The sequence below is a fragment of the Cynocephalus volans genome, chromosome 12 (genome assembly GCF_027409185.1).
Source record: "Cynocephalus volans isolate mCynVol1 chromosome 12, mCynVol1.pri, whole genome shotgun sequence".
Lineage (NCBI taxonomy): Eukaryota > Metazoa > Chordata > Mammalia > Dermoptera > Cynocephalidae > Cynocephalus > Cynocephalus volans.
The window spans coordinates 41,407,546-41,432,798 of NC_084471.1; the positions used below are offsets into that span (position 1 = coordinate 41,407,546).

At 34.0% G+C, this 25,253-nt stretch overlaps 1 protein-coding gene across 1 annotated transcript in view; it reads right to left on the minus strand.

Annotated features, from left to right (window-relative positions):
* The window catches only part of PTPRQ (protein tyrosine phosphatase receptor type Q), a 215,036-nt gene that overhangs the window by 42,729 nt on the left and 147,054 nt on the right, over positions 1 to 25,253 (minus strand). The window contains 7 exon segments of the mRNA XM_063075852.1: positions 2,293 to 2,392; positions 12,819 to 12,892; positions 14,783 to 15,005; positions 15,549 to 15,707; positions 18,873 to 18,939; positions 21,482 to 21,726; positions 24,964 to 25,150. Of these exon segments, the coding sequence (XP_062931922.1) occupies positions 2,293 to 2,392; positions 12,819 to 12,892; positions 14,783 to 15,005; positions 15,549 to 15,707; positions 18,873 to 18,939; positions 21,482 to 21,726; positions 24,964 to 25,150 (1,055 nt within the window).

Sequence of the window (25,253 nt, forward strand, 5' to 3'; positions counted from 1 at the left end):
CTGTCTTAATTCCTTAGAGCTTATTCTAAGATCTTTTTAAAAACATATTGTTTGGATGACATTCTAAATTTGATAAGAATTACTTGATAATTTCCTTTTTAACAAATTAATGAAATGGCTAGATCAGGAGAAACAAGCTCACAGCATCACTCTCATTGGCTGCATATCTTAAAGATATTACCTTAATTTACAATCAGGTTTTAAATTCTGGTTTAAAAATAAAAGTCACACGAATCTGGGAATCAAATCAAAGTCTTTTTATTTAAGCCTTTTACATGCTTATTTCTCCATGATATAGTGTGGTATATTACAAAGTAATATTTAGCTATTCTCTATATCTTTTACATTTCAAAATCTATTATTTATTCTGAATTAGGTATTGTAGGTCATATAGAAAGTATAAAATATATTCACTATCGTCAAAGACATTAAAATTTAGTTAAGGGGTAGAATCTAAATGTACAAAAAATATAACAAGAGAAAAAAGATTCAAATTACAACTCATAACATAGTATTTGATGATTTATAAACTGAGATATAAGTGATTCCAACTATCGGTATTTAGAGGAAATAAAGTGTTCCAGAATGAGAAGGAGACAAAAGCACATTTCAGGTTGACTGAACATAAGCCAAGTTGTTTAAAAGCCTAAGGAATGTTCAGGTGAGAATAGATCCCTTTGGCTAAAGAAAGTGTGTAGAAAAGTTGTAGGGAATAAGGGGATCATTTCCTGCCCACGTAAGTAGCTCATCTTATACGGAAATGAGAAGTCAGAGAAGATTTTAGACCAAAGAAATAATATAAATATGACTGACGCATACCCATAAGGGACAAGGCCCTTATCTTACAGAGCATATTTTTCAAACTGCCTAAAATAACTTTCTCTCACCATCTTCTGGCTGAATCTATGCATGCTATGTGATATATGAAAAATCATTTTTTAAAGAATCTTTCAAATTATCTATTAAAATTGTAACTTAAGAGTTTGAAGATGAAACAGGTAATTCATGGCATTCAGAATATAGCACAATATTCTTCAGTTGAAAATAGAGTCTATTGACCTATTTAGGAAATTAACAGCATGGTTATTTTAACAAATGTAAGGTCCCTTTAACTTGACAATCTACCTCATGAAACTATATTTTGGGATCATAAATAAGATTTCTACTAAGGTTCTGTAAACAACAAGGGAATTAGGGGGCTGATACTGAGAACTGGAAGGCATACTTGGAAAATTTAGTACAAACATAGACAGTAATAAAGTAAACATGAGAAGAGTCTCCATCATATAAAAAAGTTGTACATTTTAAAAGTGTTGTCCTCACTGTAAAAGTTATTTCTCTGCATAAACTTTAAAATTTAGACTTGATTAAAATGTTTTAAACTAAATCAGTCAGAGTTATAAACTATTCAAAACAAACAGCAGCTTCTGCTTTTGTTATCACTTTATTGTCTCTCAGTCCCAAATCCATACTTCTTGCCCTGCTTTGTGATATATTGGAGCTGGATCCTATAACATTTCTCCTTTGCCAGCTTGCAGAATGTTAAGCTTTGTCAATAGAGGGCACTAAAGCAACCCTGCAAGGCAGTAGGGACAGGGAAACACTGCCCTTCTGGATTCCAGTCCTGCATTATTATTATCATTGTGGGAGCCCAGCAGCCTGCCTGGATGAGATCTCACCAACTTGTAAGTGTGTGCTGTCTGCATCCCATTGGCAAATGCTCATGCACACCATCCAGCAAGAGTGGGGTGTTTCTACAACAAATTTCAGTCTGCCTACTTTCCAGTAATGATGGGTAGCTTCTACAAAACGGCTCCAGCCCCTTTCCTCTGCCCTATTTCTTTGCCCACTAATGGGCAACAGGCTGCATGTGCTCTTAGAAACCATTCCACGTAAGCCTTGTTTCTTTACTGTCTTCTCTCCCTCAATTGAGCTAAAGAGAGTAACTGCTTTGTTGCACTTGCTACTCCTGGACCCTTAGAGTTCTCCTTTACTCCCTTTAGTAGTTAACTATTTCTACTAGTTAACAATTCTTTATCTTAAATGTTTCCCATTCACATGGCAGGATTTCCTTATTTTTTTTGGCTAGATTTAGTCAATCCACAATGTATATATACTTCAAAAACATCATATTGTACATAACAAATACATACAATTTTATCTGTCAATTAAAAATAAATAAATAAAGGTTTCCTATTCAAGTAACTGTTGTGGCTTCTGTCTCCTGATTGGATTGTGACTGAGATTATGCTTTCAAAGCATCCTGGGAATGTGAGCACAAATAAGTCTTACCTTGCAAATGCAAAAATAGCTGTTCCAAGAAGAATTATTGAAAGGATGCACAAAGTGACTGAAAGAATGATCTCTACAGTTCTTTCAGAAAGTCCTTCACCTGGAGAAAGGGGATAACATTATCATTAAATACTATGGAGTACTATTTTGGGTCTCAAACCACAAAAAAAATTTCTTTGGCATATTGCTCAAGAATACTAGTAAAATGTACAAACTTGATTGTGGCTCTTCTCTTAGATCTTTTAACTTTGGGGCTCATCCCTTGGTCCTCTTCTTTTTTCTATATAAACTCACTCCATATATGAGCCCATGCAGCTCCATGCTTTTCTTTCTATCTATTTCATGATCACAACTTCATTTTAATTTATCAAACTGCACTTATATTCCACTTGTCTCTTGACATCATTATTTAGAAATGGAATTAAAATTTCAAAATCAGTATGTCCAAAACTGAACTCCAACTTTCAGCCACATCCTTTCACCTCTCAGTTGACAGAAACTTCACTGCTCCAGTTGCTCAGGACAAAAACCTTGGAGTCATACTTATCTCTCTGTTTCAAAAACACATCCAAAACACATGAGGAAATCCTATTGGCTCTATCTTCAAAGCATATACATTTCTTATTAAGAGAAACTAGGGAACCTTGGAGAGATGGTAATTCCAATGTGGGAGTAAAGAATGAATTCAAGATATATAATGGGGCCAGGAAGCTAGGAAGCTAACAAAGACTAATGATATTTAAAAAACAATAGATCATCTTGAAGGGGCTCCTAACGGCCAAAGAGAGAACAATTTATTCATTATAATGAATTAAAAACAAATTAGTTGAAATAAATATATAAAAACTCATGAGTTCTAACGCTATCCAATAAGAAGAATCAAAAATAAACAAAAATACTGATTTGTAAATGTTGATTATAGCCAGACCATTGCCTTACTCTACGTATTTGCAATTAACTTGTCATCTTGCTTTTTCATACAAACTGTGCTTTATGAATTAAAAAAAAATAGCCCTGGTTAAGGAGATAAAGTTCTTCATTGGAAAATAATTCTGTTTAATAAGTGTGGAAGGAAGGATAAAATTATAAATTAACAATTTTACATTCCTAACGAAATAGTTGATTCAGGTAACAAACATAAATGCATTCTAACGTGATTAGGAGGAAGGCTGACTAGGAATTGGGTATTAACAGGATGCCAAAATATAACCCCACAGCTTATTTGCTGGTTACAAGTGGGAAAAAACAACTTTCCAGTGAAGGATTAAGCTATTACTGCCACTAAGCCTACCGATCAATTTTAGCACCTAGTGTAACAACCAGATATTTATTATCTACCTCCCGATGAGAGGTTTTTTGATCTAGGCAGCAACACCTGTAAAGTATCCCTGACAAAAATATTGACCATGCATATTCAAACCTTTAGATCTTATATCTAATTTATAAGAAAGGAGGGAAAAGAAGAAAAAATAAAATGACACCAAGAGAAAACAATCAGAAAGATCCAGAATATGAAACCTCCTACAGAAGAACTCGTCTGGTTGCTTCAGTGAGTCTATGGCACGGGTGGGGGGGGGGGGAGGAAGAAGAGAAGCCGCTTCAAAATTAAAAGAGAATGAAAAGACATAACAATCAAAGGTAATATGTGAACTCTTATTTGGATCCTGATTCAAAAAAAATTGACTGTAAAGAAAAAAGCAGAAGATAAATTGAAAATGTATGTACTATTAAATATCAAGGATTTATTGTTAATTTGTTTAACTGTGCCAATATAACAAAAAAGTTCTTATTATAGAAAAATGATGAAGTATTTAAGGGTGGTGCTTTCTGTGACTTACTTGAAAATACATGAAAAAATGCATAAATAAATAAAACAAATGTGGAAAAATGTTAACGATTATTAAACCTACTCAGGTATTTGGGGGTTCATGATACCATTCTTTCTTCATTTATGTAGGGTCCCCTCACTTACCACCTCTGGTGTTATCACCCTGATCCAGTCCACCATTCAGTCTCACATGAATTACTGTATGGATACTTAACAAGTCTCTCTGTTTCCCTCCCTGTCCTTACCTCTGTGCTTAAATCCTTCTCATATCTCACACACAAAAGCCAAAGTCCTTCCAATGGCTTATGTGACCTGGTTCCTCATTAATTCTCTAGTCCCCTGTTACCTCTCTGACTTCCCTTACAATCCCTACCTTGTTCACACCTTGTTCACCAACCTCCTTATTGAGGAGTGAACACCAGGTCACTCTTGACACAGGGCTTTTGCAGCAACTTCTTCCTCTGCCTGAAAAGGTATATTCCTTGTATATCTGCCTGGGTAGCAATTTCATTTCCTTCAAGTGTTTGCTCGAACAACACCTTCTCAATGATCACCTGTGATAGGGGTTAAATGTGTCCTCCAAAAGTTCATGTATTGGAAACCTGACCCCACTGTAACAGTGTCATGAGGGTGGGAAATCCAATTATGATATTTGAAAGGCAGGGCCTTTAAGAGGTGATTAGACTGTGAATGTGTCCTCATGAATGGATTGATCCATTCATGGAGTGATGGGTGTGGTGTTGATGGCTTTAAAAGGAGAGCAAGTGAGAAGGTTAGCTCTCTTGCTCAGCTGATTCTTGCCATGTGATACCCTGGTCACCATGAGATCCTGTAAAGAGTTCCCTCTAAGAGGAAGGCCCTCACCAGATGTGCCCCTGGACTGTGGACTTCCCAGCCTCTGAACTGTAAGGAATAAATTTCATTTTCTTATAAATTACCCTGTTTCGGGTATTCTGTTGTGAGCAACAAAAATGGACTAATACAACCTCTTATAGATTGAATATGTATCTCTCCCAAATTCACATTTTGAAGCCCTATCCCCCAGTGTGGCTGCATTTAGAGTAAAGCAGTCACTGAGGTTAAATGAGGCCATAAGGGTGGGTCCTGATCTGATAGGATTATAAAAAGACAGCTTGTTTTCCCCTTCTCCCATCCTCTATCTCTCTCTCTTTCTCTCTCTCTCCACTCATTCACCTAGGAAAGGCCATGTGAGGACATAGCAAGGAGGCTGTAGTGGATTGAGTTATGTCCCCCCAAAATTCATTCAAGATTGAATTGTGTCCCCCAAGTTTTGTGTATTAGGAACTTGGCCCCCCCGTAACTGTTAAGAGGGTGGGAAATCCTATTATGGCAATTGAAAGGTGGGACTGTGAAGAGGCGATTGGATTGTAGGACTGTGCAGTAGTGAACGGATTAAACATGGTGGTCAGGGACGTGGTTCTAAGGGCTTTAAAAGAACAGGAGAGTCTGTCTTTCACTGTGTCTCTTCTCTCTGCTCTGCCATTTTCATAATGTGATACCCTGCCATCACTGTCACCACCATGAAGACCTTCATCAGCTGCATTGCCTGGACTTTGGACTTTCCAGCCTCAGAAACTGTAAGCAATAAATTTCATTTTCTTTATAAATCACCCAGTTCCATTTATTTTGTTATAAACAACAGAAACAGACTAATACCGAGGCCACCATCTGTAAGCCAGGAAGAAAGCCTTCGCCAGATACCAAACAGGCTGGAACGTTGATCTTGGACTTCTAGCCTCCATAACTGCAAGAAAATAAACTTCTGCTGTTTAAGACACCCAGTCTATGGTATTTTTGTCATGGCAGCCCAAGCAGAGTAATACACTGCCCCCCCCCCCTTTAAAATTGAAAGATGCAGCTCCCTGCAGTTTCCTCTTCCCTTCCACATTCCCTGCACTCTGTTCTACCTTTCCTTTTCTCCATAGCTCTTTATCTTCTTTAAGTACATATTATAATTCACTTTTTAATTATTCTTATTGTTTATTGTTCTTCCTCTCCAGAATGTATGCTCCATGAGGACAGGGCTCTTTGTTTTATTCAAAACCGCTCCATGTTCTGAGAATAGTACTGGGCACATAGTAAATGCTCAATACATACTTGCTAAATTTACTAATGAACAAATATATTGATTTTGAAATAATACTAAAAATTTTCAGGTTGAAGATCAGGCACTGAACCAAAGAAGAATATAAAAAATTACTAATCATTTATTTTAGGTACAACTACTAATTATAATTATAACTAGTTTTAAATTACATGACTTATCATTTATAATTTTACTGTAAAAGGCAAGTGACAAAATAGGTTAACAATCTGTAAAATATGAAGGGATTGTTTCATCTTTTACCTCTGGATTGGTGCCTATGAAATGTTACCAATATGAAAGGGTTCCTGTGGCTATTCTGCATGGTAGATTTGAATGAATACTGAATTTTAAACAGTTTTCAGAGCTTCATGGTCCTCTAGAATCTCCAGCTAAATATAAAAGATGCTAAAGCAGCATGCATCTCATAAATAATTTTAGATACACCTTTTTGTACATTAAAATATGAATGGTTTGTTTTCATGAATTTTCACATGCTAACTCTAATTGGATATGCTTGGGAAAAGAAACATGAAGGTGAATAAAGAATCATCTTTATCAGGTAATATTGAACCACTGGGCCTTAGAACTCAGTGGGGAAAAAAATGTTTTCATAGAGCACAAAAAAATTTTCAGATTAGATTACCATTTCAAAGCGCTGGCTTAGTAAGGAAATGACATATAATACATTAATAAACAATATGTAATCCTTTGGGCACATGTATTACAAAAGTGACTCTAGGAGAGGACAAAATGTACCCTGATTAAGTACACTTTCTGATTCACTGCTATGCATGGGCCCACAGAGCATTATCAGTACAGAATGAAGTCATTTCTCCAAATCCTTCCATAGAAAATGGAATTATTTTACTCAGAAATATAAGCACGATTCTTTTTGTAATAGGCACAAGTCATTTCCTGACTAGACTTAAAATCCTGTCACAGACCAAATTAAATTATTTTGTTTGCATAATAAATTGCACTACTGTAACTTAGCGAATCATAATTATAAAACACTAAGTAATTTTTCACAAGTATTATCTTGTGATTGAAATATCATTACTTAAACTTAGCATATGGATGCACGTCTGGCTCCTGATATAGGTGTATATAAAGTGAAAGACCATCTTCTTATTACATTATTATTTTTTTAAAGAGCAAGTTCTTATAACAGCATGAAAGTACACAGAGTTCTCTTTTCGTCCAGTGCTAGTTATTTGAGAAATTCCAATGCTGCGCAAAAAACTTACTAAAAGTTACTCAATTTCCTCAGTTTCATAATTCAAGAAATATAATTAGAGAGGAGGAATAAATGATGTGTCTGAAGTAATGGATGTGTTAATTAACTTGATTCAATTATTCCACATTATAGACATGTATAAAAGCATCACTTTATATCCATAAATGTATACAATTATAATTTATCAATACTCAATAACATTAAAATATATATTAATTAAAACATCCTAGATAAATGCCATTTTCATCCATTCAGATGGGCAAAGTTTTAAAAGAAGATGATAAAGTGTTTGCCAGTGCATGGGAAAAGTCACACTTAATCATTGTCAAAAAAAATGAAAAAGAAATTAACTCATATTTGTGCACAAAAATAAAGCATGTTCATTTGTGAATAATAACCTCAAAAAGCCAAGATAAGAAGGTGAGAAAATAGAGCAGCCAGAAACAATTTAAAACACGGAGAAGGGAAAACGGTACAGCCAGGATAGGAAATCCGTGGAAACAGAAACATCACCAATAGTAATGAAACTGGAAGCTACTTCGGCACTTAACGTTTTCCAGACAGTGTGGTGCAGTGGTTACAAGCAAGGCACTGACTGCAGTCAAGCTGCCTGGGTCTGAAAGCTAGCGTTGTCACCGCCTTTGCCATGGTTAATACCTTGGGCAAGCTGCTTAAAGACCCAGTGCTTCAGATTTCTTACCTATAAAATGGGGGATATCGATAAATTGAAGGTCATATCATAGAGGTGTAGTGAAGAATACTTGAGTTTATACATAAAACCACTTAAAAGGCTTGGTACATAAACAATGTCAACAATGTCAGGCGTCTTCATTAATAAATGTTTCATGTTCATTCTTCCATCCATTCATCTGATTTAATCTCCTGGTTAGCTTATGAGGTAGGTATTAGTATTCTTATTTTAAAAATCAGATTTCAGGACTTAAATATTTTGTTAAGTAACTAACCCAAGGTCACATAAATTCAATATATACTAAAACTGCCTGAAATATGTCTGCCTGACTGCAGTTTGTGAGGTTCACCACATTACCACGGCCTCGTAACAAAATAAAACTTTGCTCCTCTGGGTGTCTTGGGAGAAGTGATCCTTTTGCTGCAAAAGATACATATCCATTCCCTATTTCTCAGTCTAAGTGAGCATATTGGAAATTTTTATTGTTAGCATAGTAATTAAATGAGAAGTGTTAAGACAAAAGAAAACAATCACAGAGTGCCTTTGCCATGGGGTGTAAGGTTTCATCTTGTTCAGCTTTAATGAGAGCCCTATAAGGTGCAGAAATGGGTGTCTGCTTTTCAAATCACAAGAATCCTCTATAATTAAATCCTGTAATCAAAATATTGCCTACAAGCAGTTTTCATAAACTGATGTGCCTAAGCAGGATACAAAAAGAAGAGTATAAGGGGATTTCTTCTGAATTTTGTTAATAAAAATGCTAATACTTAATCTTGAGTGAAAACAAATTCAAACAAGCTGTAAATATTTCTTTAGGATTAAAATAACACATATGTAATTTTATCTGTTTAGTCTTACAAGTCATAAAGATTCCCCTAAGTGCGAGCTCCCCTTCTACAAATTCATCCTTATCTGGCAAAGCCCTGGCTGGCCCCCTCTCACTTGTATTTCCATTAGCCCCTTTCACTATACAAACCTTTTTTAATTCATCAGTCTATGGTGATTCTTTTGCCCCGAATTTTAACTTCCAAATAATAACATCTCTGAGAGGCACAACTACCACCAAAATGATCTGTAGAAACAGTCTTGCAAAGGCTTAAATCCTGAAGTTTTAATTGACAGGCAACTCAGCTTAGAGCTCATTGCTTGTTGTGTGCAAAATACCTGTGAATGAATGCTTATCCACTGGTGGCTTGATGACCTAGATGGGACCTAGGCTTCTTTCACTGAAGTCTGGGATTATGTAAATACATACGTCTTCAGCAGGCTGCTAAGAATGTTGACAGCCACTAGCCTGCTGTGTATGATATCATATATCCCAACACATGACATATTTTGAGAGAAAAAAAAGGAGTCAATCATCTTTTGTCATCTTCTGATAACACCAGGGGTATTATATCAATGTACTTTATTATTTGCTTGTCCCCATTCTCACAGCCATAAATCATCCTTGCCACTGACCAATGTAAAAATGGTCAACTTTATTTCCTTTTGAGGCTTTTTACTGTATCTTCCTTGGCAATGCTTTTGCCAAGAACTCTTTGACCCATGGCCTTCTATTAATGTCAAATGGACCAGGACCATTTCTGGAAGGTACTCTTTGGTGCCTGACCCATCAAGGTGATTCTGATCTCTATGAAACCACAACATGCAGTAGCCTGACAGAAACTGAGTGTGATGACAAAAAGTGATGGTATTAAATCCGTTAACCAGCAAAATGTCTGGGCTACTTTGCTAGTTATCGAGGAATTCTACTCCAGAGGTGCACTCTCACTTCACCACACCTAAGGATTGCACCTTTAGTAATTTCCTCTACTCGCTTTTACCTCTATTTTACTAGCTATAAATGACTATTTTAGACAGCAGAACTTCATGCGGTCAATCCAGAATAAGCATTACAGGGCAAAAGCCAATTACAAAGCTGCTATCAGGAAAGAGTCCTTAGAAGATTATTCGAAGGAGGAGCCTAAAAGGCTGCCCTTAAGTCACTGGTCTACCAATAATATACCAAACTTTGAGAAATTTGATAATAGATACATAGGATCCCTCCTTGTCACTATCTGTTACTAGTGGCTTTCTACCTACTGTCTGCAGTCTCCTTTTCACCAGACCCATCTTCCCAAGCAGGATCCTGTGCTTTGTCCTTCCTTACATATCTTTTACCCACTCTAGACTCCTGCAGTGACCAGGGCACACAAACCTTAGTAGCTGGGTGATTGGGTTGGTGGTGGTTATGATTCCAAAAAATTAACCAGAGAGCTGACTGTGTATTTCTGCCATATTCTAGAATTGGTTGTTGTATTTGACTTGGCTGTGATCGGAGGGAAGAAAGAGAAGACCATTTCTGAGGAGCACCTTGAGACAACCTATAGTGCAGGCTGAGGCCCACGCTTGGTCAGAGTCTGATGAATTATGTCCCTGTATACCATGGTTCCTGATGCTCGGCTCTCCTCCTTTTTATGGGTTTTCTTTCTCATCTCTATTGCCCTGGATGATACAACTTTGCCTCGCAGGTAATTGACTGAACGTGTTCTCCCATTGGGAATGTGTTTGCAACCAGCAAGCTGATGAGAGACATGGTACACAGCACACAGCACAGCAAGGCTAGCTCTTTTTGTCACTGCTGCTATAAAATATTACCTTTCTTATACACACAAATTATCCGTTTTGTCTATGTCTTTTATCTTCCATCAGAAAATGCAGCAGGATCACTATTTAGCTGCAGTAGTGGTTTCTAAATGCTGTAACTTCTAGGAAATTATATTGCTGACAACAAGAAATTAACTTTATTGTTGTGAATCAGGGTATGATAGATTCACCTATTAAATGAAGAAATGTTCAATCCAATTTCAAAACAAGTCTAATCAGCTAGCTTTAAAATGGTTCAATTATTGGGTTAAATTCACCAAACCAAGATTTTACAGAGTTTAAAGAGTTCAGCCAAAAAGAAATGTATATGTTATTCCTCCATAAACATCTACGTAGCAAACAACATGCACCTTCCTTATTTCTTCAAGACGCAAAGCTTCCTTGACTATGTAGAGGTTGCAGAGGCTGGATTTTTATACAATTAACATTTTCACAACCTGATGAGAATTTCTGACTGAAAATGGTGGAACAATCTATCTTTCTCCAGTCACAGCTGTCATGAAATCTGTTACAGATCTGAGCAACACAAAAGTCCGCATTCTCAAGTAGTGTCCCAAAGATACACTATTCACAAACTGGGGGGTTTGAGAGCTTGGTGCAAAAGAAATAGAAAGTTGTGACCCTCTCCGTGAAATCCTAGGGAAATAATTTCTCCTAAGTAAGGATATTTTAAAAATCTTTTATTATAACCTATCCAAAACCAAGCTATTAAACACACATTTAAAATTTTTTCTAACTATAAAATATTAATATCTTTATATATGTTGTTTTACTTAAATATTTCAACAATCCTTCAAGAAAGATACTTTCCTCACCATATTCCAAATAAGGAAACTGAGATTTATAGAAATTAAATTATTTTCTAAAGTGGCAGAGCCAAGATTTGAATCAGGTCTAAACCCTGACTGGTAGTGTAGTGATTATGAAATCCTATGCTGGAATGCTGGAGTCCTGGCCCAGCCACCTAATTACTTAAGCAATTTGGGCCTTGGTTTCTTCATCTATAAATTGGAGCAAACATTGGCACTTAATTCAGGATTTCTCATCCTCAATACTACTGATGTTATGATCTGTCCTGTGAATTGTGAAAATTCAGCAGCATTCCTGACCTCTGTCCACTAGATGCCAGTAGCATACACCACCACCACCACCACCACCACCATTCTGTTGTGACAACCCAAGATAGTTCTAGACATTGCCAAATATCCCTGGGGCATAAAAATCACTTGAGTAGAGAAGACTGAACTAAATTAAAGAATACTTGTGAAAAGTTCATCAGTTGATGCATGAAAGGAACCTAGAAATGTGTCTGGCACAGGATATTTAATGTTTGATATGGTTATGGTGATGATGATGATATACATGCATCTGACTCAATTGTATTTGTATTTTATTTGGGTTGATTTAGATGGGCATTCTTGAAAGAAACTCATGAAAGAGTTGATTGAAAGAAAATAACTATATCAAAGAGAACCTGGGAGCTTCTAGTTTTTAGGATTATTTAAGAAAAATTTCCATAAGCCTATTTCTCTTTTATTAAGTAAAAATATTTTAAACACAAGATTGTATATTAAAAGAGCCATATAGAGGGCCGAGCCCGTGGCACACTCGGGAGAGTGCGGCGCTGGGAGCGCAGCGATGCTCCCGCCGCGGGTTCGGATCCTATATAGGAATGGCCGGTGCACTCACTGGCTGAGTACCAGTCACGAAAAAGACAAAAAAAAAAAAAAAAAAAGCCATATAGATATGTATTTATTTAGTACATGCTAATACATGTCAGCAGAGAACCAATACCCTAACAGAATCTATGTTCAGATTTGAATAAATGGAATATCCATCTTTTAAAAGAATATTGCAAATAACTATTTTTTTTTTTAGTCTGGCTAATTAACCTCAAAATAAATTTGTACTTAAGAACATCCAGTCATAGATTAATACATTTACTAATAAATGCTACAACTATGATAAACATGTTGAGATTATAAATTAAATTGAGCTACAAAATTTGTCTTACCTAAAGTCTTAACAGGGTCAGAGTAATCAGAGTCAGTAAATTGTCCCATGACATTTGTGGCTCTAAACTTAAATCTATAAAATGAAATAAAAAATGAAAAACCAACAATTTGCATGTCATATGACTTTTTTCTATGAATAATTTAACAAATAATTATGAAAACTACACATTTTTAATTGAGAAAATAAATGCACAAGTTATAAATTTGGAATTGAATCACCACCAGGACAGATATATACTATATCTATATAAGATGAGTAATTATCATGCACTTGGTCCTGTCAAATTTGATGGGGCAGTGACTAGAAATCTGGCCAAATTCATGAGCAGTTGGCAGTTTAAACGAATGAAGCAGATCACTTCCCTCATAGGTTTGCTGTAATTTAATTATTTGCTTTAATTTAATTATTTAATATCTATGAAAGTGTGTGGCACTAATATACTTTACAAATACAAGGCATAATTGCTGTTATACATCAACCCCTTTGGAAATACTAGTAAATCAGATTAGAAGTGAACTTGTCTTGTTCACATGTAAACAAATTAAGAACAATGCTCCTGGGCCGGCCTCGTGGCTCCCTCGGGGGAGTGCGGCGCTGGTGGCGCTGAGGCTGCAGGTTCAGATCCTATACAGGAATGGCCAGTGCGCTCACTGGCTGAGTGTGGTGCAGACCACTCCGTGCTGAGGGTTCCAACCCCCTTACCGGTCAGGGAAAAAAAAAAAGAACAATGCTTCTGATTCCTATGTGTGTACAGTTGCATTTGCATATTTTTATGCTTTTATAACATTTGGAATAGAAAAAGGGTACAGAAAAGAACCAAGTATAAAACTTACTGGGTGATTCTAAGATCTTCAGAGACAATTCATATTTGCCTTATTTAAAATCTAAAGACACAAGGGCATTTAAAAAGTACGAAACAAATAAATTGCAATACATAATTTAGTCTCTACCATTATCAAATTCTTATGATTTTATTTGTTATACAAAGAGTCTGTTTTAAAAACAAATAAGTAAAATAAATAATAAATAAAAGCAAATATGAAACTTTGTATTTGTATCATTTTCATAACTGTCATAAGTGTGATGGGTAAAATTCAGGCAGTAACCTAAAATTTGAACCAAAATAAGTGCATTTAATAATAGATGATAGAAGATTATTTTTTCAATTGCCTAAATTCTCTAACTCTACTAATAGTAACTTTGCCTAGGACATTATAAAGAAGTTAATACTTTAGTAGGCAAGAACGAAAGCACCAGCATTTTTAAAAATAGGTTATAAAAATATACTCTGAAAATCAAATACGGTCAAGATGATTCTTTTTTAAATTGTTGTCTTATGATAAAAAATAATACAATCTATTTAAAAGGAGAAAAGTTAATCAATTTAGCTCAGAATTTGATAAAGCCAAAATGTCAGCATTGATTTTTAGTACATTAGGTTATCAGGGACTACAAAATTCCAAATATTAAAGTGAGTAGTAAAGATTTCTATCACTCATTCAGATATCCAATGGGATAAAAGCAGAGTTATTGCAATGAGTGACATAATGGGAGCCGTTGTTAACTTAAAGAATAGAATTGTGTTTCTAGAAGTCTGTACATCAGCATGCATGGCGAAATAATGAACAAAAAACACATTAGTTTCATTATCCTCTACAGAAAGAATTAAATTCTCCTACCAACAGATGTTCTCCAATAGCACATTTTTCATACTGTCCTTGTGTCACTTATATCAAATCATAATTATTTTAGGTTTTCCTGCTTCCCCTATAATACTCTTTGTTTTGGAATTTAAGGATAATGCCTTGTTTATCTTTCCATTCCTAGTGCCTGAAAGATCTGGTCACTATACATGATGGTTGTCCAGTGCTTACTGGAAAGATGAAGGATGGGTAGATGGATGGATGAAAGATATTAACTAGCTTGCTAACAAAATACATGGTAGACATAAACTATACTTACAAGTATTGCTTTTTTGGTTTCAGTGGTCCATTGCAAATTTTGTCTTCATTGCCCGGAATCATACATGCATTATCAGCACCTATGACATAGATTTCTTCATTGCCACTGAACTTTGTCTTTCCTTCTGTACATGGAGGGTTGGGAAAGCCTTCATTTGTAAAATATGGCCTTGCTTTATTAAAATATGCATCATACCACTTGGTTACATTTCCATCATGTTGGGCTATTCTCAGAACAAAAAAGAACAATGATTACAAGTAACATGGAAACATATTTTCACATTTATAAAGAGCATTTCTACAATTGTTTGAGGGGAATCTACATGCAACATCAGTCACTATTAATGACCAGGGATGATTCAGCTGATATACCTGGATAGGCAGGTAACCTTGTACTTCCCCATAACACACAATTATCGGCATTGTCATGAAGGATGATTTCTCAGGTACAGAAAGAACATCCCTTAGTTAACGGTAACTCTTTTTCACATCTCCAAAGAAGCTATTAAGACTTCATCTTGCCAAAATCAAAAAAAATCCTATTAACATGTGAAATAAATAAATCACATATTTTAACTATGCCTTTTCTTATTTTGATGAAATATTTTAGGCATAAATGATTGTATATTAATGATTCTGACAATCTATTAATCTCATGGGTGAGAATCGGGAGTCAATGTTTTATTACTATTTTGAACTGAAATTTCTTCAGCACTTAGCAGTTCACACTCCACAATTTAACGAGACAAATTGACATTTGATAATACCTCCTGTTTCTGCCACGAGCACTTGGACATTTTTGATTGGTCCATGATCATCATTGTAGTAACATATTGGCATTCTGATTGTAATTGTTGTTGAAGTCACAAGCAGTTTTCCCGTGGCATCATAAATAGGGATTGGCTTGATTTGGGGTCGTGCTGGAGCTATAAGCAAAGAAGAAATATCACTACAATTGGTTTGTTGTTGTTGTTGTTGTTGTTTGTTTCTGAAGAGAAGAAAAAATATTTAAAATTCTCGTTTCATGTAGGTAATTTACAGATTGGCAAACATAAGTAACAAATGAAACAGAGTTGTGTTTGAATACAGAACATATTAAGCAATTATTATCTCCTGATATTATAATTTTGTATTTGAGACATTTCCGAGATAATGGGCCCAGGTGTGATTTTCAAGCATCTGACTCCTCCGCACCTATTTTTAAAAATTAAATTATATATGCTCTCACTCATATATAATTTTCATAAATAGATGTTTAAATCTTACTAATAATTTAATGTAGTTTTGTTTTTTCAGTATTTTTTGGTGTGTATTTTTTTACTTTCTTTAGCTGGTTCACTCATTTTTGTTCTAATCATACAAGCACACCTCCCACAGTTAATCCATGCCAAACATCTGGATGACAGCCTCCCTCATTTTTCTCCATGTTCACACAGTCATATAAAAATGCATAAGTAGTCATACATAAGGACGCTTCTCACTGTTTGATTTTTCTAGAGGAGCTATATTATGTATTATGATTACCCCACAAATTGTTTTCTCACTTAAATATGACTTGTGTAAGTCTTTCCAAGTAACCAGGTACAATGCTAACTCATTCTTCTTAATAACTATAGTATATATCATGGTGCAGCTGCATCATATTTATTTAACCATTTATCTAGCAGAAAAAATTCATTTTTCCTTCAGTTTTTCAACATCTGCTGTAATAATTAGCCATGTACAGTTAGGTTTATTTACTGATCCTTTTACTTCTGTGGAATAGATTCCCAGGAGCAGGATTTCTGGAATGAAAGATACATGCATTTTTTAACTTTAATAGATATTGCCAGAACAATTTCTAACAGTGCCATGATAATTTATATTTTACCATCAATGCATACAAATATCTCCAAAATTAATACTTGTAGAAGTTCTGCTTGTTTTATTTCATCTTTTATCTGTATGTACATATACGTACATAGATATGAGTGTACATGCTGTTTGAGCATCAGTAAGTCACTTAAATAAACTTCAATTTCCATAGTTTAAAGGAATATTCATAATAAAAAATAAAAGTAAATAAAAATTTAAAAATAATAAAATAAAATAAAATCTTTTTAAAAAGCCTCTCAATAAGGTCACAAAGTTGGAAATATTGTTTCCATCTTATAGATGAGAAAATGGGCTTATGTCACATAGCTATCAAAGGTATATATCAAGATTTGAACCAAATCTTTTGACTTGGTTCTTTTGTTCACTCTTTTGAGTGTCAGATTCAAATGCAAACTTCTTAATTGATACCTCAGTTTGGATCCTCTGAGAAGTAAAAGCTACAAGGAGATTAGATGTGTCAGAGGTTTATTGTGGGAAATAATTGTGAAGAATAAAGAAACAGAGAGCAGGAGTATGTGGCAAGAGACTTCAGACCACAGATCACAGGTATGACACCTGTAAAAGGGGAGAAAGAAGGAAGGATCCAGTAAGAAGATTCTTGGCTTTCTGGGAGTTCTCTCAGCCAGGCCATCAGGGACTCCCAAGCAAAGGTTTCCAGTTAGAGAAATCCAGTGTTGGGCGTTACTATCCAACTTTATATTATCTGTGAAATGAAATTATAACAAGACTACTACTAATTCAATGCTCCATGTCACTACTAAAATCATGTGTATTTATAGAGAAAATTAATTTCTTTAGAACCCTACCACTGTCACAGTGCTCATATATCTTCTCTAGACTAGCTATAAGTCTGCCTGCGTTGGGTAAGGAGTAAAAGTCAGAACTAATCATCTTGACATGGGGATGGGCAAAGTATCTGAAATGGGAAGTTTTACTGAAGCATAGAAAGAATGCATCTGTTGCTACCTGTACACTACATGACTGCCACTGAATAACAAAGTGAAATTAAGATGGCATGACTCACTCTTTTTGATAAAGTCATTTTGCAAAATAACTGATGTTTCTGAAGCCTTTATGCACTTGTACATTTCAAAGTACATAACTTATGAATTAAAATCAAACAATGAATATTTATTCATTGATAAAAAGATAAAATTTGTCAGCTTCATCTAACAGTGAATATTTCTTATTCTTAACAGTATGTTTCCAGGCATTGTCCTAAAAATTTTTCAAAGATTATCTCTTTAATCCTCATAACAACCTGTGAGGTAGGAACTAGTACTATCTCCATTTTCCAGGCTTACAGAGGTTAAGAAACTTTCCTAAAGTCAGACAGATATCAGGTGGCCTATGCAGAACTCAATCTCAGCAGTTTGTCTTTAATCCCATTCTGATGTTGGCACTTTTAATCACTGTGCTCTGCTGTCCTTGCCAAAGATTGAGAAAAGTTATTTTTTGCTTAGAAAGGAGAAATATAAGGTGGAATTATACCAAAGGTCCATACACTTCAGTGTTATTATTATTTTTTAATCTCTCTGAAGGTTTTATTACATATTTTTTAGAGAGATGGTACAATTCATTGCTTATTTTGCATCTCAGGAAAAGAAGGCACCATGATGGAATGGCCCTAAATTCCTCTTAACAATCTTTTTTGGGTTGTGAAGAGTTTTTTTTGGGGGGGGGGGGGAGGGCAAATTTTAGTTATGTTTTCTCTGAAAAATACCTGCAACAATAATGAATTGATAGATCTACTTTACAGTTAGAATCATAAAATTGAATATATGGTAATTCAGTAAACACTATTTGATTACCTGAAAAGAATCTGACTTCCAAGATAAATAACGATCAATTGAGTAATCTAATTAGAACTAGCCAAAGTCCAGTCATAGGCAATTTAAACAAGTTTTCTTTTCAATATAATTTTTAAAAAAACATAAAATAATAGACTGCAAATTTGTTTTTGAAAATTTTAAACTTAGAGAAAAAGAAATATGAGAAAAGTTGGGCATTCTCTTTAATATGATAATCTACATCATTATCTAGAAATTTTAGTTATGGCTTTAATAAGCACACATTATTACTTAATACATGCTTATTATATACATATGCATCATTTAAAGGCCTGTCTACACCCCTAACTCTAGTATGGAATTCAAATTATAATCACTCCTTGATTATGGCAACAGCATTTGTAGGAAGGCAACTTATGTATGTACCTTTGATATCCATGGTTATTCTCATCTGAACTTTTGGTCCTGCGCCAGCACTATTGATTGCATAAACCTAAAATAAAGAAACATACTGTCACTATTTTCAAGTTATTGCTTTTGCCTATGTATAACTGATTATGGTTATATGTAATTTTAAAATGATTTCTCTTTTAAAAACAATTACATATAGTCTGTTATATTTTCTTGCACCCACTTAAATGAATACAATAAATATATGTTGGAAGAACATTAACAAAAAAAGGTATTTCTTAAAACTGATACTCTGGTACTAAGCCCAGAGAACAAAGGCTCAGTGATCTAAACAGCCCCAAAATAGAGACCAGGAAGGACTATAACTTCAATTGATCTCGTAGGAGAAACACAGCAAAAAAGTCACTATATCTATACTGTCTTCATCTGCTCTAACATCTGTTCCTTCTCTCTGTAGCTAGGTAACTCTGGCCTTCTTTGAATCCATATTCAAAAGTCTGTTTTTTTCCTTCTTTGAGATGAAATCCTATTCCTTCACCCTCCCAGTTTTCCTGTATTAAATCATCCCCCTGAAAGTTGGCCTCTATGCCCTTCTTCACCTCTGCCCCAAAGTATCTGATGCTATAACCTGCATAATGCAGCATATACACATAAAGCATTTCTGTTTGTATATACAGAGGGTGATTTACACAAATGTGAATGCTTTCAATTAAATTTGTGCTTAGGAAGCTGTAGACACAGAATCTTCTTTTATTCACTTTATCTTGCTATATAAAATAAAGACTATGTTCTTGGCCAGTTTCATTGTACTTGATAAACACAATTCAGTATATAATATTCTTATTGGAATCAATTAATTTGATTAACATTAGTGGTCCATGCTTCTACACTTTACGTACTTTGGAAATGTTTTTATTAAATTCAAATCATAATAATATATATGATGTGGTAGATATGGTAAATAAACCAACCTCATAAAATGTGGTTAAAAATAGCTAAAGGAAATATTAAAAACAAAAAGTGATGCTATAGTGTGGCTCATTATTTTTATTGCTTTACAGTACAATCTAACGTTTAAGTGAGATAATAAGTGAAAAATTTGGGCAGCACTTCTCAAATTACAAAGAGCAAAGAAGTCACTTGCAAACCTCGTTAGCAAATATACAGGTTTTGTTTTAGTAGGTTGGTACAGGTGCTAAAGTTACATATTTCTAAAAACCTTCAAGATGTTAAGGACACTGTAAATTGCACTTTACAAACAATCAGTTGGAGGATTTTTAAATTTTTCTTTAAATTATGACTTAGTTGCACTTTTATTTCCTATATTCTTTGTTATTCACAATAGCCAAAACTAATGTAGACCTCACTATCTACTATACCTATAAATATATAATCCTCGCAAAAATCATATTAAAAAGTTACTATTCCTATTTCCAATTTTTCACACACGGAAACTGAGGCACAGATTTGATGAAGCTGCCCAGACTCAGAAGCCAGGATTTGAATCCAGGTAAGATCATTTTCTTAGCCACCCCCTCCCTCTAATAGATCTTTCACTGTGGTGCTACAAGAATCCTCAGTAAGAGAAATTGTATAAAGATATAAAATTAAAGTGAGTAGGGAAAAAATAATACAAATATATATTCATTATATATATGCATCTACATTATTAGTAATGTTCTGATAATCAAACTGATAATCATAAGTAGTTGGTAGAAGGATTAGTTACTAAGTTACTTGAAGGTTTAAGGTAAATTCTAAGCTGTTTAAAAGATGATTTTTCTGAACTATGTAATTCTACTTGAAAATTCCTACACATGATATAAAAATAGGCAAAGATAAAACAAACTGTGTGACCATGTGTCTCTTGGCATGTTATAGAAACTCACACACATTTATCCCCTAAAACTGGTAATTTAGAATTAAGATATAAAATACTGTTATCTTTCAGTAATAATTGCATGAAATGCATGCAAATTTCAAACACGTAAACAGTTATTTCTACATTTTTCCTTTGAAATTTGTTTTCCCATTTTTATTTATAATCACACATAGTGTTTCCTTTAACTTATTTCTGGATTTCTGTAAGTATTGTGGAAACTTCTTGGTTATTTACATATTTTCATAGCGCTTGCCATATTATAATAGAAAATAGGCAATTTTATTTTTCTAAATCTATTTTCTGTTGACATATCTCAAACAATCCATCAAGTTAAGTGAAATAAGTCAAGCACAAAAAGACAAATACCACATGATATCACTCACATGTGGAATCTGAAAAAGAAAAAGAAAGTGGTTCTCATAGAAGGAGAGAGTAAAATAATGGTTATCAGAGGCTGAGGGGTGAGGAAGAAAAAGTAATGGACTAACAGGTACAAAACTATGCTATCTACACTAAGTGAATCACTGTGCAGTATATGCATGTATTGAAACAACACACTATAACCCACCAATATGTACAAGTAAATATTAAAATATTTTGAATAAAAATAGATTGCAAAATTATTTTTTAAAATTTCACAAAAAGATATAGGAAATGTAATAATTACACAAACTGCAATATTTTTGAATGCTGTTTGTAAACTGACTGTAATTTAGGTACACAAAAAACTACAGATGCTTACACTGATATTGTATGTATGTCCGCCTTTTAGCCCTTCTAACATTGCAATGACTGATGTGTCTGTTTTCTGGATAATACTGAGGTTGTGAATCTGGACAGCAGTAGGATCATCTTCTCGGTAAACCAAAGCTTGATACACTTGAATATTTCCGTTAGGTTGAGAAGGAGGAAGGAATGTTAACTGAAATTTTGTAACTTCATCTGGTATCTTCTGAAATGTCATATTGTTAGGTGGGTCCTTGGGGGCTAAAATAAAATATTTAACAATTAAATTTTTTTAATCGTGGGTTTTTTTTTTTTTTTTTGGTCTCCACATAATATTTATTTGCTTCAAATTTCTGTTTTTATAGAGTATTACACAAATTATCTAAGCCATATAAATTATGGAAACTAGCAAAATGGCTGATACATCATAGAATCATTGACATCTATAGTTCACAGAAACCATAATGATGATGCACTTCACTTCGCCTTTTACCTGCATCTATTTTTATACAAAATGTGTTCCTATGACTTTTTAAATTTTTTATTTTAAAATTATGCAGACTCACAGGAAATTCAAAAATAGTATATAGTCCCATGTAAACCTTCCCCCAGCTTTCCCCAGTGGTCACATTTTATATAACTATAGTTTAACATCAAGCCAGGAAACTGACATTGGTACAATATTGTTAAATAGACTACAGACCTTATTCTGATGTCACTTTTTCATGCTTTTACGTATGTATGTAGTTCTACATAATTTTATCCCATAATAGATTCTTGTAACCACTACCACATATAGGATACAAAACTATTCCATTACCCTAAAAAATTCCCTTCTTCAATCCCCTTGAGTTTGAACAACATGTCTCCCCACAGCACTGATCATTCTCCATCACTATAGTTTTGTCATTTTGAGAACAACAATAGATAATGACTTTGAGGTCCATCAGTGTTGCTGTATGTATCAATAGTTCATTTTTTTTATTGCTGAGTAGTGTTTCATTTTATGGATGATTCTACAGATGTATTAGAGTTTGCTTAATCATTGAAAGACATTTGGGTTGTCTCCAGTTTTTGTTATTACTAATAAGACTGCTACTAACATTCATGCACAGAAGTCTGTGTGAATGTAAGTTTTCAGTTTTCTGTCATCAATGTCCAAGAGTACAATTGCTGAATCATGTGGTAAGTGCATGTTTGGTTTTATAAGAGATTGCCAAACTGTTGTCCTGTGTGGCTAGATCATTTTACATTTCCACTAGCAATGTAGAAGTCCTCTCTCTGCATCTTTGTCAGCATTTGGTATTATCCCTACTTTTTAAAATTATTATTTTATCCATTCTAGTAAATGCACAGTGACATCTCATTGTAATATTAATTTGCATTTGCCTAATAGCTAATGGTGTTGAAAATCTGTTCCTATCTTTTGCCAGTTTTCTAATTGAATTTTTTTAAATGCTGAGTTTTGAGAGTTTTTTTATACATTCTAGATACTCCCATTTATTTTAAGTAAATAAAAATAGTTTAACACATGACTAGCTAGGCATCAATAAATTATTATGAAATAAATAAAATACATGAGAATAAGTTATTTTATGACCACAGGAGCTAGTTCTTGCTGTACTGCATCATTAGTGTTCTTTCCATAAATGACCAATGAAATAAATATATCTATTTTGATCCTCTTGAAATGGATATATTCTTCGATACTAAGTAAATAATTTCCATGAAGAAGATTTAATATTTGGCTGTCAATAGTTCAGATGCTCAGGCTTTATTATCTTGCAAACATCTTTATAGATAGTGCCTTATAGCAAGCAAAAAAATAAGTAAACAAATAATAGAAAAAAAGAGAAGCTAACAAATATGTTATTGTGCCAAATATCTAATTTTAAGTGGAAAAATGAATAGCTAAAACAAAGGTTTAGTTGGTTCAAGAGACATATTTTTACATCTGCTGTTCTACATTTTTATGACACATAAGAAATTTATTTTATTTAAGATTTTCCTCCAAATTTAGGATTAGGTTTAAAGTTGGATAAGCCAAGGAATTCTCTCAATAAAAGAACTTCCTACCACCAAAATCTCTTTGACTTTACATATAAAATTCTACTCTTGGATATTTAGTAAGGGAAAGTATTAAATTATGATACCCTTGGCACATTAAGATTTGAAAACCAATGCTTTACGGTATAAATGTGAATACATTCATGAGTATCTTACTCACAGATAGGTAGGATGGGAGTAAAGTGCAAAAAGCATAATCAGAAAATAGATTTGTTTCTACGACACTTGGCAACAAAATAGAAACAATTGGAATATTAGGGTGCTGAGGATAAAATTTATCTTGTAATAGACAAAATTTATAGGGAATATAATATCATAAAAAGATTTGCTGAAAATATATTTACTTCCTATACTTACCTTATAGATAGCAACAAATAAACTATAGCAATGCATCCCTTCATCTGCTCTTTCCAATGACATATCTGGTGGCAAAGAACATCAGGAGTCTGAAGGAGGACGGGGCAAGCAAATTCTGGGAGTTTTGACTTTCCACATTTTTTTTTTTTTTTAAGTTTTATTTTGTCGATATACATTGTGGCTGATTATTGCTCCCCATCACCAAAACCTCCCTCCCTTCTCCCCCCCCCCAACAATGTCCTTTCTGTTTGCTTGTCGTATCAACTTCAAGTAGTTGTGGTTGTTATATCTTCTTCCCCCCCCCCCCGGTTTGTGTGTGTGTGTGTGTGTGTGTGTGTGTGTGTGTGTGTGTGTGTGTGTGTGTGTGAATTTATTTATTAATTTTTAGCTCCCACCAATAAGTGAGAACATATGGTATTTCTCTTTGTATGCCTGATGGACCTTGAGAGAATTATATTAAGTGACTTTCCACATTTAATTCTTATTGGTTACAGTCTTATTATTCATTCAGACCCTGTTCATAGAAACTTGAGGAAATCTGTATGGATTCTGACATTTATTAAATAGTTACATGATAAAACATGTTATTTGACTAAGTGAAGAAAACAGCTATGATAAATGTGACCAGGATTTCAATTTTGAATTCCAGATTATTTAATCATAAAGCATAACTACTTTAATTTTCACTCAATCCATGGGACAGAAATAATTAAAATGGAATTTTAGATGAAGCGTTATTGGCTGTAAAAGTTGGAAAAATTATCTTTTAGGCAAGGTAACTCAATTTCTGAAACATTTAGCAGATTAAATAAGTGTAAAAAAGTACAATTGGGTACATTTAACTTGTTTCTGTATTTACAGGGGTTGAATATTCTACATAATTCCTCTTTGCCTCAAAAATGTAAACAGAAATTTTCACTTATGTCAATCTCAGTAAGTCATTGAATTTTTTATTATATAATATGTTTTTAAAAATTCTCATAACATGTATCCTCTTTTGGGGGAAGTGGGAGACCATAAGAAAGACAGCTAAGTCTCAGTCAATTTTTAGCAATGATGAAAAATACATCTTACCTGATTCTAAAGTAGTAACAATCACCTCAGCACTTGACTTCCCTTCTACATATGCAGCATTAACATTTCCAGTAAATGCAGTGATCACCACAGAATACTTTGTGAATATTTTTAAATCTTTAATTTCTAAGGTTTTATTTTCTTCATTTGATTTGATGAAGGAAATATTAAATTCATCATTATCTACCTATAAGAAAAATAGCTAACAATTAAGGAAGCAGCACTTGAGATCCAAATCACCAAATAATAATAATACAAAGCTACATAAGTTATATTTATCTAGCCAAGAT